Source organism: Thalassophryne amazonica, chromosome 2 (genome assembly GCF_902500255.1).
Source record: "Thalassophryne amazonica chromosome 2, fThaAma1.1, whole genome shotgun sequence".
Lineage (NCBI taxonomy): Eukaryota > Metazoa > Chordata > Actinopteri > Batrachoidiformes > Batrachoididae > Thalassophryne > Thalassophryne amazonica.
The window spans coordinates 148,929,764-148,948,630 of record NC_047104.1 but is presented as its reverse complement, the minus strand read 5'-3'; the positions used below and the strand labels follow the sequence as shown (position 1 = coordinate 148,948,630).

General features: G+C 40.4%; 1 protein-coding gene across 1 annotated transcript in view; it reads right to left on the bottom strand.

The window, feature by feature from the left end:
* Positions 1–508: 508 nt before the first annotated feature.
* The window catches only part of slc22a18 (solute carrier family 22 member 18), a 35,251-nt gene continuing 16,892 nt past the window's right edge, over positions 509–18,867 (bottom strand). The window contains exons 2-6 of the mRNA XM_034163865.1: positions 12,415–12,512; positions 12,113–12,258; positions 3,848–3,980; positions 3,102–3,214; positions 509–702 (exon numbers count right to left, since the gene is read on the bottom strand). Coding sequence (XP_034019756.1) covers positions 509–702; positions 3,102–3,214; positions 3,848–3,980; positions 12,113–12,258; positions 12,415–12,512 — 684 coding nt within the window. The remainder of the gene's footprint in view (positions 703–3,101; positions 3,215–3,847; positions 3,981–12,112; positions 12,259–12,414; positions 12,513–18,867) is intronic.

Genomic DNA, 18,867 nt, shown 5'->3' with positions numbered 1-18,867 from the left:
TTAACATTTAATGCTTGTGTGCAAATTTAATCATTTTCAATCAGCAGATGCTGAAATGCATGTTCGGTGAATTGGAAACTTTAAATTGTCCATAGGGCCACGCTGCCAACTACTGGTGAACTAGCAGAACAGCACTGCTTGTCCAGGGCAAGAAGGATAATCAGGGTCACTTCACATCCCTTTAACAATTTTTTTTCCCTCAGGTAGATGGTATTGTACCGTTAGGTGCAAAACACACAAATTCAGGGACAGCTTTTACCCAACGGCCATAAGACAGTTAACTACAAATCGATAGAAAGAACTGTGCAATACAGAATGTACTGTAGCATCTGGTAGCAACTTTATTCTTGTAGCATCTTGATATGTGTAGTATCCTGTGTCCTTTATTTAATCTATGCTGTGTATATACAGATACAGAGACAGTTATCAATATTTTTTTTTCCAAATCCAATTTATCACTATCACACACCTTGGACTTTTATTCTCTCCTTTTATTCTATGTCTTTATTTATTCGAGCAGTCCATGCATGACAGCATCTGTCATGTTTTTTTTACTGAATGGCCAAAAGTGCTTTTCACCATAACTCTCACCTGAAGGTAAACCAGCGACCATCTTCACAACAAAAGTGGAGATCACACCTGGAAACGTCATCAGTCTCGTGATCTCTCTCAGACTGAATAAGGATTCATTTTTCTTCTTATCTGCAGAGAATTTAAAAATTAAAAACAAAACTTTGACAAAAAAACAAAACAAACAAAAACAACAGTTGCTTGACTAGACTGAATCAGAAACAAATGATTGAATGTGAAAGAAAGGCTGAACGTTTTACTGTAAAAAATAAGGCCAACTCTGAAATCAAAAAGGACATAATTATTTTCAGGAATTCCAAACTAAATATTGTCTTCCTTTGTCACGCTCGTGCAGAGCACGTGTGCATGCTTAAGGTTATGACCTGACCCACTTCTAGTCATTTTACTGGTACAGATCAGCTGTTCAACATAGAACACTGTCATTTTTGTTTATGATCAATTGTCTGATATCTGGATTTGTCAACAAAACGTTTTTGTGACATATCTTCCTGGTTGGCCATGTAAGACAGCTGTTCCACCCTCTCCACAGATCCTCTCTTGACCAACTGTCTTTCCACTCTTCATCCTCTTCATAGCAGCCATCACTTCTTCCTTACTAATCTCTTGTACTTCCTGACTTACTCTCACCACATCATCCAGCTTTATCTGTCTCTCATTTTCTTCATTCATCAGCTCCTCAAAATATTCCCTCCACCTTCTCAACACACTCTCCACGCTTGTCAGCACATTACCATCGGCATCTTTTACCACCCTTACCTTCTGCACATCCTTTCTAGCTCTGTGCCTTTGTTTGACCAATCAGTACAAGACCTTTTCTCCTTCCTTACTACTCAACTCCTTGTACATCTCACAATATGCCTTTTCCTTAACTGTTGCCACTTCTCTTTTTGCTTTATGCTGCATCTCCTTGTACTGCAGTCTACTTTCTTCATCACTCCAACTATCTCAATTCTTTTTCACCAACTTCTTTCTCCATATGCTTTCCTGAACATCTTCGTTCCACCACCAGGTTTCCTTGTCTTCCTTCCGCTGACCAGATGTCACACCCAGTACCTTCGTTGCAGCCTCCCTCACCACATCTGCTTTTCCAGTTGTCCAAAACTGCTTCCCCTATGTCCAGTGCCTCTCTCAGCTGCTCACCGAATTTGACAGAACAGTCTTCCTTCTTCAGCTTCCACCATCTGATCCTTTGTTGAGCTCTCACCCTCTTCTTCTTCTTTACCTCTAAAGTCATCCTACAAAATACCATTCAGTGTTGTCTACCTACACTCTCCCCTGCCGCAACATTAAAGTCCGAGTTTCTTTTAGCTTGCATCTCCTACAAAGAATGTAGTCCATCTGTTTGCCCCTTCCTCCACTCTTATATGTTACCCTGTGCTCCTCCCTTTTCTTAAAGTAGGTATTCACCACAGTAATTTCCATCGTTTTTGCAAAATCAACTACCATCTGCCCTTCCACATTCTTGTCCTTGATACCATATCTACCCATTACTTTCACATCACCTCTATTCCCTTCACCAAGATGCCCATTGAAATTCCGTTCCAAACACCACTCTTCCATGCTGACACACTCTTCACCGCCTCGTCTAACTCACTCCAGAAATCTTCTTTCTCCTTCATCTTGCATCCTACCTGTGCATATGCACCGATAACATTCATCATTACCCCTTTAATTTCCAACTTCTCGCTCATCACCCTGTCGGACATTCGCTTAACTTCCTAAACCCTCTTAACATACTCTTCCTTTAAAATGACCCAACACCATTTCTCATCCTATCCACACCACAATACAACAACTTGAACCCACTGCCTGTGTTCCTGATGAGATATACTTTATTGATCTCTAAGTGGAGAAATTATGTTCTTACTTCCATTCCACTTGGTATCTTGCACACATGTCGATCTTTCTCCTCTCCATCATATCAGCCAGCGCTCTCCCTTTACCAGTCATACTACCAACATTCAATGTCCTGACTCTCACTTCCACCCTTCTACTTTTCCTCTTCTCCCACTCTTTGTGGACACGTTCTGGTCCTCTTCTTCGTCTTCTGCCCACAGTAGCCCGACTTCTGCCGGTACCTTGTTGGGTAACAGTACCAGTGGCGGTCATTGTTAACCCGGGCCTCAATTTGTACTGTGCATGGTTGGGTTGGCTTGTTTTACACCGGATCCCCCAGTATCCCCCAGTCAGAGGTGGCTAATGTCGACCGGGAAAGGGACATTTAGGGTCCCCTGCTGGGGCTGTTGTCACCTCGACCTGATCCCGGATAAGCGGTTGAAGATCTCTGTATGTATATAAAAGGTCCCGCTGCAGTCTTAACATATTTATAACCACATATGGCTGAAAAAAGGGTGTTATCCTGATCCAGTCACTGTAGTTCTCCTGACCCTTGATTGTCATGATGCCATAGCCATCTTCACACAGTCAAAGACAATCACTTGTGCACAAATATCTCATTTCACTCTAAACATCCCGATAAGAAGATCAGACGGGCGTAATAAACATCTTACCATCTGTCTTGCTTCTTGGAGCTTGTACTTTTGTGGATTTGGGGATAAACATATGAACCAAAATTAAACTGGCGAAAGCCACCACAGCACCAAAGCAGGCAGCAAAGGTCTCCCTGTAAAATGAAATATGTGGGAAAAACAATCATGAGTGGACAATGGACATGAGAGTAGATGAACATACATCTTTAGATCAATAGATCAGACATTTTGGTTCTGGGTTTCTTCACTGGAATATGGCAAACAAAGGGTTGCTTAGGGAGACTCAGATCAGGAGTATCATTTACATAGTGAGAGAACACCATTTACAACTTTTAATTGCTCAAGTCGGCTTGAGAGCTCGCTGTAATAAACTGTTGAGCACCCCAGAGAGCAAAAAAAGCTCCGATTCCCAACACTAACCTATATGCAATACAATGTAGAATTTACAATCAAGAATCAATAAGCCAGTTTTGTCCTTTGTTGCAAGAACAGTAAATGACAACAGTCAGCTGGAGACTATGTCACATTCACATGTACGATCCTGCTCGAGGAGTTATGACAGCCTCCATAAGGGTTACTTGAGAGTAATTATTGTTTAATTTTATGGAAACAAAGAGCATAAAACATTTTTTTTAATAGTATCCGCTTTTCCAATGTTTAACAATATGAAATCCTCAAATGCTTTTTTAGGTGATGATAATATCACTTTAGTCTCTTTATCTCCAAACATAGTATATACTTACACACACACATACACAAACACTCACCCGTAACGTGTGCTGAGTGTGCCACCTAGTGGAGAGCCAACTATCAGACCAATGCCAAAGCACAGACTGAGTTTGGATAAAGCATCTGTCCGTTTTTGTGGTTCTGAAAGGTCTGTCACGACCATCTGAGTTACTGCCGAGAGGAATATAAACAAAATAAGCAAATCACAATGAATTTATTGTATTGTGTTGGGGTTTCTTTCTCTTCCATGATTACATGATTCTTTTGTAAATAACATTATTAAAATTTCACTGTGGCACTTAAATATTATATAAAATGTCTTTTCAGTTACAAATGCAGCAAAGGGACAAATATGGGGGTTGGCTGAAAAGTTCTGCCTTCCATGCAAGTATTTCAGTTATAAGCAAGATACTGAAGTGAAACTGGGATGAGAACAATCTTTTCCTTATTGACTATTGCTTCACCAAACAGTTTTTACCTGCCTTTTCAGGCATGTGCACAATCACCTTCAATGTTACTGTGTAGGCTCTCAGTTGTCCAGGTGGTTTCCATAGTAGAGAAGCTTGAATCTTCGACTGGACTGGGTTGCTTGACGTGAGGACGTTTCGCTTCAAATCACAGAAGCTTCCTCAGCTAAAATTCTTGCTCTGGTAGTCTGACTTCTGTCTTGACTCTTGTAGAGAAGAATAAACCAGAAGCCAACAAAAGCTGGAGTTTTTTAACCTAACCAGACCCCACCTACCGAGAGGCTGACTGCTATAGGCTAGTGACTAAACAATAGCTCTGATTAGCACCTATTGTGCTCTAGTTAGCACTCTCCTAATGACAGGACGGAAGCCTCCCCTGATGGCTCCCTTGACGACTCTCTCCTGATGACATGAATGACTCATTACCATGAACAAAAGACTGAAACTGCTTTGACCTGAGTACCACATTATAAACAGGGGACAAAGCGTGTCTGAGACCTGCTCCTCGGTTAAGGCTGGGTTTCAACTGTTTTACAAAGAATGCTTCCTTGACACCTCTCTCAAACCATTTCTTCTCTCTGGCTAAGATTTTAACTTCCTTGTCCTCAAACGTGTGGTTAGTGTCTTTCAGGTGGAGATGAACTGCAGACTGAGGTCCACTGGCGACCTCTCTGCGGTGCGGTGCTCCGGAGACAGAGACAAGAAGAAGAGGAGTGTCTCTCCTTTATTTAGCAGGAGTATGGGAAAAACTACAGAGGATCTTCAGACAGCACAAAATCCCAGTTTACTTTAAACCAGTCAACACCTTGAGACAAAAATTAGTTCACCCTAAGGACAGGATCCCTAGTTACAAACAGAGCAATGTAGTGTATCATATCAAGTGTCAGGAAAACTGTAATGAACACTACATAGGTGAGACGAAGCAACTTTTACACAAGAGGCTATACCAGCACCGCAGAGAGGTCGCCAGTGGACCTCAGTCTGCAGTTCATCTCCACCTGAAAGACACTAACCATACGTTTGAGGACAAGGAAGTTAAAATCTTAGCCAGAGAGAAGAAATGGTTTGAGAGAGGTGTCAAGGAAGCATTCTTTGTAAAACGGTTGAAACCCAGCCTTAACCGCGGCGCGTGTCTCAGACATGCTTTGTCCCTTGTTTACAATGTGGTACTCAGGTCAAAGCAGTTTCACTCTTTTGTTCATGGTAATGAGTCATTCACGTCATCAGGAGAGAGTCGTCAAGGGAGCCATCAGGGGAGGCTTCCGTCCTGTCATTAGGAGAGTGCTAACTAGAGCACAATAGGTGCTAATTAGAGCTATTGTTTAGTCACTAGCCTATAGCAGTCAGCCTCTCGGTAGGTGGGGTCTGGTTAGGTTAAAAAACTCCAGCTTTTGTTGGCTTCTGGTTTATTCTTCTCTACAAGAGTCAAGACAGAAGTCAGACTACCAGAGCAAGAATTTTAGCTGAGGAAGCTTCTGTGATTTGAAGCGAAACGTCCTCACGTCAAGCAACCCAGTCCAGTCGAAGATTCAAGCTTCTCTACCTTCAATGTTACACATGCCCACAGCAGTTGGTAAAAAATGCCAATGCGCATGGATGTGCTTTTCAAACAATGTGCTATTACTGAATTCTGCGTGGTGGAGGGTTGTGCACCAGGGGGCATTCATTGACATATGAGTGTTCTCTGTGGCGACGTCTGTGTGAATGTCAAAACAGGATGTTAGCAAGGAGTTTGAAGGGTGACAGTCCAGCCACAATGAGTCTGTATGATCAGGCCCACAGCTAGTGGCCCATAACAGCCACAGATGCACAACATCAAGTGCCGGTGCGATTACATCATCGCATTATGTTTGGAACACGACAACACTGTCGACACCTACCAGTATGTGGACACTTTGTCTAAGCTGCGTACACTTTTGAATTTCAATTAATTTCCTTCATATAGCGCCAAATCACAACAAAGTTGCCTCAAGGCGCTTCACACAGGTAAGGTCTAACCTTACCAACCCCCAGAGCAACAGTGGTAAGGAAAAACTCCCTCTGAGGAAGAAACCTCAAGCAGACCAGACTCAAAGGGGTGACCCTCTGCTTGGGCCATGCTACAAACATAAATTACAGAAATAACTCACAGAACAATTCACGGACGAATATACAAGAATTGTTGTTGTGTACAGGACAGGAGGATCACCAACACAAACACAACTCCCATCTCTGGATGGAGCTGCACCTTAAACAGAGAAAAAACAGAATCAGGCATCAGAAAGACAAAATACTGTATAATTTGCCAGCATTAATCAACAAGAAAAACAGAAGAAATACTAAGGTGATCGCCGGCCACTAGCCCTAAGCGTCACTAAAAGACCCAGAATTTAGGTGAAGTTGAGGCCGCGGCCCACTTCAATTACTAATAACATGAATTAAAAGAGTAAAAAGCGTAAAACAAAACTGCACCAGTATGCTAGCCATATGAAAGGGAAAATAAGTGCGTCTTAAGTCTGGACTTGAATGTCTCCACAGAATCTGATTGTTTTATTGATGCAGGGAGATCATACCACAGAACAGGGGCACGATAAGAGAAAGCTCTGTGACCCGCAGACTTCTTATTCACCTTAGGGACACAAAGTAGTCCTGCACCCTGAGAACGTAAAGCCCGGGCCGGTACGTAAGGTTTAATTAGGTCAGCTAGTAGGGAGGTGCCAGTCCATGAATAATTTTATAGGTTAGTAGCAGAACCTTAAAATCTGATCTCACTGGGACAGGAAGCCAGTGAAGAGATGCCAAAATGGGTGTAATGTGGTCAAACTTTCTGCTTCATGTCAAAAGTCTGGCTGCAGCATTCTGAACCAATTGGAGACCCCTAATGCTAGACTGCGGTAAACCAGAAAATAGAACATTGCAGTAGTCCAATCTAGAAGAGATGAACGCATGGATCAGGGTTTCAGCATCAGCCATAGACAGGATGGGACGAATCTTTGCTATATTTCGCAGGTGGAAGAAAGCAGTCCTAGTAATATTTCTAATATGGAGACCAAAGGACAACGAAGGATCAAAAATTACCCCAAGGTTCCTCACTTTGTCAGTGTGATGTATGACACACCTAGGCCTAGGCTGAGTGTTAACTGGTCAAATGGATGCCGATGTCTCACTGGACCAAGAACCATCATTTCAGTCTTTTCAGAGTTTAAAAGTAGGAAGTTTCTAGACATCCAACTTCTCACTGCTGCAAGGCAATCTTCTAAGGATTTTATGTGAACGAGATTACCAGCAGTTATTGGCATATATAACTGAGTATCATCTGCATAGCAGTGAAAGGTAATCCAAAAATGCCGCAATATGTGCCCAAGGGGTGCTATACAAAGGGAGAAAAGCAAGGGGCCTAAGACAGACCCCTGAGGAACCCCAAATTTATGTCACTAAGGTTAGAGGTAGTGTTACTGTACAAAACACAGTGAGAACGACTGGTCAAGTATGACGTCAGCCATGCAAGGGCACTCCCAGTAATCCCAAAATGATTTTCCAGCCTATCAAGAAGAATATGATGATCCACTGTATCAAATGCAGCACTGAGAACTAACAGCAACAGAACCGTAGTGGTGTCCGAATCCATTGTAAGTAGAAGATCATTCACTTCTTTAGTGAGAGCCGTTTCTGTGGAATGATATTTTCTAAAAGCAGACTGCAGCGGCTCAAAGAGATTATTCTCAGTAAGACAGTCTACTAGCTGCCGTGACACCACTTTTTCCAGAATTTTAGAGCAAAATGATAGATTTGTTATCGGCCGATAGTTTTTCAATACACTAGGGTCAAGATTAGGTTTCTTAAGTAATGGTTTAATCACTGCATATTTGAAACGTTTAGGAACAGATCCAGAAGTTAAAGAAAGATTAATAATTTCCAGCACAATCGGCCCAAGAGTGGGCCACAGGTCCTTAAACAGTTTTGTTGGTATAGGATCAAATAAACAGGTTGTGCTTTTTGTTGACGTTACGAGTTTCATCAGCATGTCTAGAGAGATACCGTCAAATTCTGTAAATCTAGGTAATACCTCAGTAGTGGCGCCCACTTCAATAGCAGGGTGTAGTGGCTGGGTTAAGGCATGCTGGGATATGTTCAACCTAATGTTATCTATTTTCTTCTCAAAGTAATCCAGGAAATCTTGTGCTGTAAAAGGAGAGCGAACTACAGGTGGTTGTCATCAGTACCCCGGGAGGGGAGGGGACCAGAGACTATTAATCAATGCCGACACATCTTTCTGGCAAGGTCACAAGTCCTCTCTATGTCCATTTTTGTGACCTCTGAGTGCTTCATCCTGATATCATTGGTGCCAACGTGAATAACTATGTGACTATATCTCATGTCATGTTCCTTCATCTGTCTTCCCTTCTGCAGCTTCAGCACCCTAAGATGAGATGCAATGTCGGGAGCTCTGGCCCCAGGAATACATTTAACGTCAGCTGGCGTCTGTAACCTGACTTTGCGGGTGATAGAATCCCCTATCACTAAAGTCCAGTGTTTCGGCCTGGAGACAGGAGTGGACGTCACGCTTGGACTCATAGAATTTACATCTGGCAAATCCAAGGGGGAGAACCGATTCACAGTTCGCACTGGCGAGTGTGATCGGGGTGCCACAACCGGGCACCAAGCCCTACGGCGCTTCCTCCGCCTAGCCACAGTCCAAAAGCCGTCCTCCACAGCCGGCATTTCTAAGCTGATGCTAATGGGCTCGCTAGCCGGCCCAACACTAACCTCATCTGGAGTGCCTGTAACATCTAACTCCACTGTGCTAAGAAGCTGCTCTAACTTACGGACACGGCTGTCTAAGAGAGCCACCCTATTTTCCAACATCATGCAGGATTTACGGAGGGTGTAAAGTAGAATTAGTAGTGTACTTTGTACACTAAGAAATTCAAAAATGGAGCCAAGCAAACACGAGCTAACACCAATCATGGATAAGCTAACCACTCCTAAGGCTCACACAGACGCAGATAAATGAATTAAAATTCACAGCAGTTAAACTGAAAAACTAACAGACGTATTAAACAGGTAAAAAAAAAGTAGCAGCTATAAAATACACTAAACAGTTAATTAACTAACAGGAGTGTAAAAAAATGAAATGAAAAAATGGCAAGGGTCAGAAATAGCTAACGCAAGCTAACCGCTAGCGAAAATGCTAGCCACTCCTAAGATTTTACACAGGAGTAAAAATTACTTAAAATTCACAGCAGTTCAACTGAAAAACGAACAGAAGTATTAAACGGGTAGAAAAGAAATAGCTATAAAAAGTAACAACGGAGAGGGGAGGTGTCGACCTAGCTAGCGAAAGCTAACCGCTAGTGAATGCTAACCGCTAGTGAATGCTAAATGCTAGTGATTCACAACAAGACTGTTGTTAAATAACGTTCAGAGTCGATACAATTAATAACCAGAAGAGTGCTAACAGAAATAAATAAAGCGTATACAACCGTGAAGTTCAGAGTGGTGTCACAGCAACAAACAATCCATCAGAAGCAAGCGGGTTGAAGCGGGTTTAACCTAGAAAAGACAGTTTTTCAACATGACGATGCATTGCAGAGGCTCAAATTTTAATGAGCTCTAACCAAACCTGCAATACAGTCTGGATCTCACACCTTCTGACTTTGTCCTTTTTTCCCAAGCTGAAAGAACACCTGAAGGGACACAGCTACACAAATAATGTAAAGGTGCAAGCAGTTGTGTGTCGCTGGTGCTGAGAAAATGCTCAATTTCTTCACCGATAGAATGCAAAAACCTGTGCACCACTGGAGTAAGAATGCGGAAAGGGAAGGTGACTACGTGGAAAAGTTGTGAAACTGCCTGATGGAGAACATTCCAAGTTTACGGCAGATAAGGGATTCATGCGAGTATCTTGCTTGTTATTGAAATAATGAGGGAGGGGTATTTCTTCCCAGCCCTCTGGTCCTCCAGCTGAAAGGAGGAAATTAATCGTTTTGCTGCAGCTGTCTGCAAAACGCGCAGTGAATATGAGAATATCCAAAAAAAAAAACAAAAAAAAAAAACTTGCGTAAATTATTAATCATATTTCAAGTTATACTTGGCCTATTAACAAAATTTAAAAAGTGGTTTGGAGGATGAGGTCTCCACTTTCAACACGCCTTCAAACAGACCCTCAGGGTGGAGCAGATTTTGTGCTACGTCTGCTTAATTAGATCACGCAACTTTTGACGTGAGGGCACGTCATTTGACTCCAGGGGGTTAAATAGACAAGTGTCACAGTGGGAAATTGTTCACAACGTCCAAGTGACCCCTGATCCGTGCCACGATGAAAAAGACATTCTCGCAGATGAAAGGGAATCTTTGATCATCACAGCCCTGTTGTTCTTGTAGATAGGACAATCATTCAGTCTTCAGTTGGGACTTTGTTTTAACAACCTGTTTCTTTTTAATTAACTCTGTGTTTATGTTTGAACAGATGCATTCTTTAGACACTGTATAACTGCCCCCTGCCCTGACATTTGGATAAAAGCAGCGCTCAGAAAGCCACAATTTACACTGTTCCAATCAGAACACCCTGGTTGATGCAGAGTCTGAAACTTCATCTTAATAAGCCTGTTATTTGACAAACAGTCAATGTCTTGACTCTTTCTTTCTGCAGACAGCCTGAAAATCCTTCGGCGTCCACAGTAGTCACAGTAGTGGGAGGACAAAAACAATAAATGCTTCAAGCGGCAACACTAGGTGATAACACCGTGTGCACAAATAGCCTTGAACACAACCCACTGGTATCGACTATTCACTCTTGGTGCAGCATGTTTCTTTTTAATTTAGAACATAACTTGAGCTTTAAGATGCTTTAACAAGTTTTAACAACCTCACCACAAGAACTGACATGTTTTTTTTTTTTCAAATAACGGACTAACTAGGCAGTTATTTATCATTACAGTTGGCTCAGAATCATTTGTGCTGCTGTTTTTATTAAGATAAAATCTCTCCTAATAAAATTTGAGCAGCAAAAATAACGAGCTAATTTTTAACATAAAATTGCAAGAGGGAAACAATTTGCTTCATGCTACTATAGCAGGTAGGACTTTGTCCAAATGACTGCAGTAATCCACTGCTGATGAAATATTAAACATGTGGTTTGATGTAAGATCTGAGTCAGCTTATTGTAACAATTAAAATGTTCCGTTGCAATAATTATGGCTCACTCTCACATCAAACGCTAAAGTTTTACTTATGATAAAGTAGATGTATATGGAACATGTGTCATTAAACCCGTTGCAGTGGTGGTGGCCAAGTGGTTAGTGTGCTTGGTTACAGTGCGGAAGGTTCCCAGTTCAAACCCCACCCCTGCCACATTTCTCCATGCAATGTAGAATTGCATCAGGAAGGGCATCTAATGTAAAATTTGTGCCAAATCAACATGCAGATCCACCTTGAATTTGCTGTGGTGACCCGAGTGAAAATAAGGGAGCAGCCGAAGGGACTTACTTTTCACCCACAAGGGTCACAGTTTGCGTTCATATGCAAACATTTTCCCATCATGTTTGATTTTATAATTCACAAATGTTTGCACTTAAATTGTCATGCATATCTTTTAGGGCCCTTTTTATGGTGGTTATCAATGAGGCCCCTGATCTTTAACCTTCACCTTGATTCTTCAATAACAGAACACTCCTACACTGTAACAAATCCTTTTCTATTTATTTATTTATTTTTTTACACTTGATACGAAGTATTTATATGAGTACCCACAAATCCCAAATCCTAGTCAAAACCATACAGGTCTAAATGAAGAAAATTAGTTTTTCTTGAAATCACATTCAAAAGTCTGGATGTCCAAGATGATTATTTGCTCACCCGGTAGGACGTGCATGAAGACTGTGGGGAGTTTGTGGATGAACAGCATGGCAGGACGATCTGCTATTGCCAAGAGTAGAAAAGAAACAACAGTGGCACTGCATGCCACAGACAAAGCTGCCTGGGCACCAACCAGATCTGCAAACCTGCCAACACCACAACACAAGACGTAGACACCACATTTTTTCCTCAGTAATGTTACAGTGGGGACCAATATCACCAAACCAGCAGTGTGGATGGTACAAATATTCTCAATGTACATTTAACTGCCTCTAGCAAGCTATTTGTCATATTGTACTTACCTTCCAAACACTGGACCCCCGATCAGTTGAACTATGCCTACAGTAGTTTGTAAATAGCCAAACCACAAGACATCGAAGCCAAGTTTCTTTGCCAAATACTGTGAAGATATCAGATTGAGAAAAAAAAAAACATAAAATAATGGAAATTATTTAAAATGCACACATATGGCTTAATAACACTGTCACAGGGAGTTAAGTGTTAAAGACAAAATAACTATCTGGTTCGGCTACCGTTTTCCCTGAAATTTTAAACTAGTGTGTCACCTGTGGGGATCCACAGGCTCGGGATTGGATAGGGTTTATAAAATAGGTAGCTGACATTTTTTAAGGGTGTTAATAAATTGTGCAAAGTTACTATAATGAGTTGGAATGGCGTCTGAGTCCAAAATAATTTTATAACCTTAGACATTAGACCTCAATAATTTTTTAGAAGAACTCAACCCTTTAATTTCATGTTAATTATGTATTTTGTTTATGTTAATTTACTGTGTTAATGTATTTATAAAGTATTTAGGTTCTTGTTATCATATACACATTTTTATTATTTTATTGTTACTTCTATTTTGTCAATTGATAAATGGACCACAATGGAAACAAGTGTTTCCACTTTCTTGTGTCATCCATGTGTTTTTAACGTATTTACAATTATATTATGTACTTACATTGATCTTACTAAATAAAATCACACACGCACTCATGCTTTTAATATATAGATGATTTACCGCCCCCTGCTGGAATGATGTGTGAGTCCAGAATGTAATTAGCAAAGTCCATTGTTCAGTGTTGTTAGCTAATATCAGTAGTTTCTCCTATCGATGCTCCATTTTGGCGGCGTTCATCCTTGACCCAAAAAGTATGGATAATACAACCCCTGGCAAAAATTATGGAATCACCGGCCTCAGAGGATGTTCATTCAGTTGTTTAATTTTGTAGAAAAAAAGCAGATCACAGACATGACACAAAACTAAAGTCATTTCAAATGGCAACTTTCTGGCTTTAAGAAACACTATAAGAAATCAAGAAAAAAAATATTGTGGCAGTCAGTAACGGTTAATTTTTTAGACCAAGCAGAGGAAAAAAATATGGAATCACTCAATTCTGAGGAAAGAATTATGGAATCACCCTGTAAATTTTCATCCCCCAAATTAACACCTGCATCAAATCAGATCTGCTCATTGACATTGACCCTATGTGTCTTTTTGCAAGGAATGTTTTTGCAGTTTTTGCTCTATGGCAAGATGCATTATCATCTTGAAAAATGATTTCATCATCCCCAAACATCCTTTCAATTGTCCAAAATATCAACATAAACTTGTGCATTTATTGATGATGTAATGACAGCCATCTCCCCAGTGCCTTTACCTGACATGCAGCCCCATATCATCAATGACTGTGGAAATTTACATGTTCTCTTCAGGCAGTCATCTTTATAAATCTCAATGGAAAGGCACCAAACAAAAGTTCTAGCATCATCACCTTGCCCAATGCAGATTTGAGATTCATCACTGAATATGACTTTCATCCAGTCATCCACAGTCCACAATTGCTTTTCCTTAGCCCATTGTAACCTTGTTTTTTTCTGTTTAGGTGTTAATGATGCCTTTCATTTAGCTTTTCTGTATGTAAATCCCATTTCCTTTAGGCGGTTTCTTACAGTTCGGTCACAGACGTTGACTCCAGTTTCCTCCCATTCGTTCCTCATTTGTTTTGTTGTACATTTTTCGATTTTTGAGACATATTGCTTTAAGTTTTCTGTCTTGACGCTTTGATGCCTTCCTTGGTCTACCAGTATGTTTGCCTTTAACAACCTTCCCATGTTGTTTGTATTTGGTCCAGAGTTTAGACACAGCTGACTGTGAACAACCAACATCTTTTGCAACATTGCATGATGATTTACTCTCTTTTAAGAGTTTGATAATCCTCTCCTTTGTTTCAATTGACATCTCTCGTGTTGGAGCCATGATTCATGTCAGTCCACTTGGTGCAACAGCTCTCCAAGGTGTGTTCACTCCTTTTTAGATGCAGACTAACGAGCAGATCTGATATGATGCAGGTGTTAGTTTTGGGGATGAAAATTTATTATTTATCAGAATTGAGTGATTCCATATTTTTTTCCTCTGCTTGGTCTAAAAAAGTAACCGTTACTGACTGCCACAATCTTTTTTTCTTGATTTCTTATAGTGTTTGTGTCTGTGATCTGCTTTTTTTCTACAAAATTAAACAACTGAATGAACATCCTCCGAGGCCGGTGATTCCATAATTTTTGCCAGGGGTTGTACTGTTAGAGAAAGGAAGCATTATTAATTTGGTGCAATGATAATGGGCCAGATCAGAAGATGTAAGATTTGTCTCTGGGAGGTGCATTGCAGCATAATGAAGCGAGGACAACAGTATTTCTTTTTATGTGGCTGTTGCCTGAATATTGTGCAAAAGGTGATATTTACAGTATATACACTGGCTTGCAAAAGTATTCATACCCCTTGGTATTTCACGCATTTTAATTTGTTTACGGCATTTCAAATACAAAAAGCAAATCAGGCTTCTCAATAGAAAATTTCTAAATGATCTTCCTTAGACTCAAACTGAAAGTAAATCTCAACAAGTTGATATAAATTAATTAAAAATATAAAAGCCAAGATGATGGGTTGCATACGCAATCAGCCCATTTGGTATAATACATGTAAATAATCAAGTTAATTGCCAGTTTTCTTCAGACAAGTCAGGGGATGGATACATGAACAATTCCAAGTCCATGAATATGTCTTGAACTTTATTTACATCAGTTATGAAGAAATATAAACAGTATGGCATTCTATGGTAAATCTGTGTGGAGTAGACAGTTCTCAAAAACTGAGTGATAGTGCAAGAAGGAGAAGAGTGAGGAAAGCCACCAAGACACCCAGACAACCCAGAAGAAGTTATAGGCTTCTGTGGCTGTGATTGGAGAAATTGTCCACAGTGCATGTTTTGCATTTTGTATCACCAGTTACACAGCTTCATGATGAAGTGGTATAGAGGAGGACTTTATTAAAAAGAAGACCTGAAAGTTCAGCTACAATTTGCCAGAAGGTACATCTGAGATGCAAGTCCAGATTTGATGTTTTGTTGAAAGAAAACTCTCCTCTGTTTTTGTATTTTTAATTAATTTATATCAAGTTGTAGAGATTTACTTTCAGTTTGAGTCTAAGGAAGATAATTTAGAATTTTTATATTGAGAAGCCTGATTTACTTTTTGTATTTGAAATACCATAAACAAATTAAAATGTGTGAAATACCAAGGGGTATGAATACTTTTGCAAGCCACTGTACAAGTCTGGAGAAAACAGGTATCTCAAAGACACTGAGAAGTTCAGAAAAAAATATAGAAAAATGTTACCTGGATTTCTACACAAATTTAATCCCGATTTTATGAAACCAAGTGCATTTGTTCTGATAATTATTTGGAGTTCACACACAACAGTCACAATAGTCCAAAAATAACTGCAGTAGGATCACAAACAGCTTTTCTCAAAATCTGCCACTTCGGCAGTAAATGCATTCTAAAAGTCCATGAGAACTTAGTTTGTGCGTGCAAAGTTGCAAATGGCTCAAATGCGCCACACAGTTTATGTGCGGATAAAATCGGCACGAATGAGATGGGGAGAGGTCAGCTGTTCACCTCCTACCACACAACTGACGGATGTTTTGAAGATGTTAATGTTGTTTCTGTTGTTGGTTCTGCCTGGCTCGCCATTATACCGGTACCCAAGGCCCCTGGCCAATTCTGAAAGGTCATGAGCAAGTACCCGATGCCCCCAAATGGCGGACGTTTCCTAGGTTTGTAGCAGCTAGTCCGTTAGGCTCCTCTCCCCATGTCTGCCGAGGGGGAAATGCAGAAGGCTTAAATTACACTACACGTGCTACGATTGGCTGGACCACTGTGCATGCGTGAGCCCGTAATTACGTTACGTAAAAGGTGCATTCAAGGTCATGCAAAAAATAGGAATTATTATATTTAGGCATTTATCACAATTTTTATGTAGGTTACGTCAGCTCTCCACAACTTGTCTATGATCAAACTTATAGGCACGCACACACGCAAAGCTTTTTGTCTTTTCTGCATTCTGCCACAAGCAGGTGCTTTTAATTTTACACACCCACAAACAGAGACATGGTGGAAGACATCAAATGCAGTACAGTTCTCACTCATGGCAACAATGGCAACATGACACTTACCTGACTAAACCAACTGAATTACAAAAGCACAATATATCAAGAACACAAACAACACTATTAAACTAACATGAACCACAATAGCAACATTTCAAACTCCAAAACCCAGAACTCCCATTGTGCATTGCAGCACAGTGTCCATTGCTCACTGCTGTTAGCTAATATAGCTAATTTCTAAAAAAAAAAAAAATAAATAAATAAAATAAAACTAATAAATATTAGTCGCTTGGCTATTATAATATAGATATTTTGGACTAAAATTACTTTATTTGACATCAATTAATTATTTATTATCCCCCCCCCCCCAATTTACACTCAACAAAAATATAAATGCAACACTTTTGGTTTTGCTCCCATTTTGTATGAGATGAACTCAAAGATCTAAAACTTTTTCCACATACACAATATCACCATTTCCCTCAAATATTGTTCACAAACCAGTCTAAATCTGTGATAGTGAGCACTTCTCCTTTGCTGAGATAATCCATCCCACCTCACAGGTGTGCCATACCAAGATGCTGATTAGACACCATGATTAGTGCACAGGTGTGCCTTAGACTGCCCACAATAAAAGGCCACTCTGAAAGGTGCAGTTTTATCACACAGCACAATGCCACAGATGTCGCAAGATTTGAGGGAGTGTGCAATTGGCATGCTGACAGCAGGAATGTCAACCAGAGCTGTTGCTCGTGTATTGAATGTTCATGTCTCTACCATAAGCCGTCTCCAAAGGTGTTTCAGAGAATTTGGCAGTACATCCAACCAGCCTCACAACCGCAGACCACGTGTAACCACACCAGCCCAGGACCTCCACATCCAGCATGTTCACCTCCAAGATCGTCTGAGACCAGCCACTCGGACAGCTGCTGAAACAATCGGTTTGCATAACCAAAGAATGTTTGCACAAACTGTCAGAAACCATCTCAGGGAAGCTCATCTGCATGCTCGTCGTCCTCATCGGGGTCTTGACCTGACTCCAGTTCGTCGTTGTAACCGACTTGAGTGGGCAAATGCTCACATTCACTGGCGTTTGTCACGTTGGAGAGATGTTCTCTTCACGGATGATGCGAAGGAGATGTGTTGCACTGCATGAGGCAAATGGTGGTCACACCAGATACTGACTGGTATCCCCCCCCAATAAAACAAAACTGCACCTTTCAGAGTGGCCTTTTATTGTGGGCAGTCTAAGGCACACCTGTGCACTAATCATGGTGTCTAATCAGCATCTTGATATGGCACATCTATGAGGTGGGATGGATTATCTCAGCAAAGGAGAAGTGCTCACTATCACAGATTTAGACTGGTTTGTGAACAATATTTGAGGGAAATGGTGATTTATGTATGTGGAAAAAGTTTTAGATCTTTGAGTTCATCTCATACAAAATGGGAGCAAAACCAAAAGTGTTGCGTTTATATTTTGTTGAGTATATTTCAGGATGTTTAAGGAATTCTGTATTGGGCTCAGTAATAAAAACCTGAATAATGAAATGTACTGACTGCATATCATGTAAATCACAATATAGATTGCAGACACTTTTAGTTTTTTTAGATCACATTCTTATTAGGATTTCCTTGATTCAAGGTATAATTCCACCAACTTTGAATTATGTTGCTTTTTCTCAAATGTGCAGAATGTACAGTTTGCAATTTTAATTTCAGACAGTGTTTGTATCTTCCAATGACACACAACCTATTAAACCTTTGTTATCCGACACAACCTATTAGATAATAAATAGATCTTAAATGTTCACCTTCAATTGATACAGGAGAGCACTAAAATGAATATGTAGTGCAGTTTAATTCTGAATAGTTTATTTAAAAAAATCATTGGCAGTCTGTAGACAGCACATCCATTCCTGTATTTACTGCCTGCTACATATCCCCCAAAATGTGCAATGCTGAAGATTTTTCCACTCTATAACATTTCCACTCCTTCTCACAATACTCAAAAGGTGTTTTTGCTTTGAGAATACCAACTAATGGTGTATTTCAGGTGTTATTTTGTGCTATTCTTCCAGGAAGCACGTCTTATGGTGTGCAACAATATTGGGTTATTATGGATGCATTTCCCATTTAAAAATTATCCACACATTCGCTAATTGCAACAGGTCAGGACTGCAGGGACCAGTTAGTATCTTTATCATCTTCTTCTGCAGCCTTGCCTTTGTAATGTGTGCAGAATGCAGTTTTGTATTTCCTTGTTGAAAAACGCATGGGCATCCCTGGAAAAGATGACCTGAA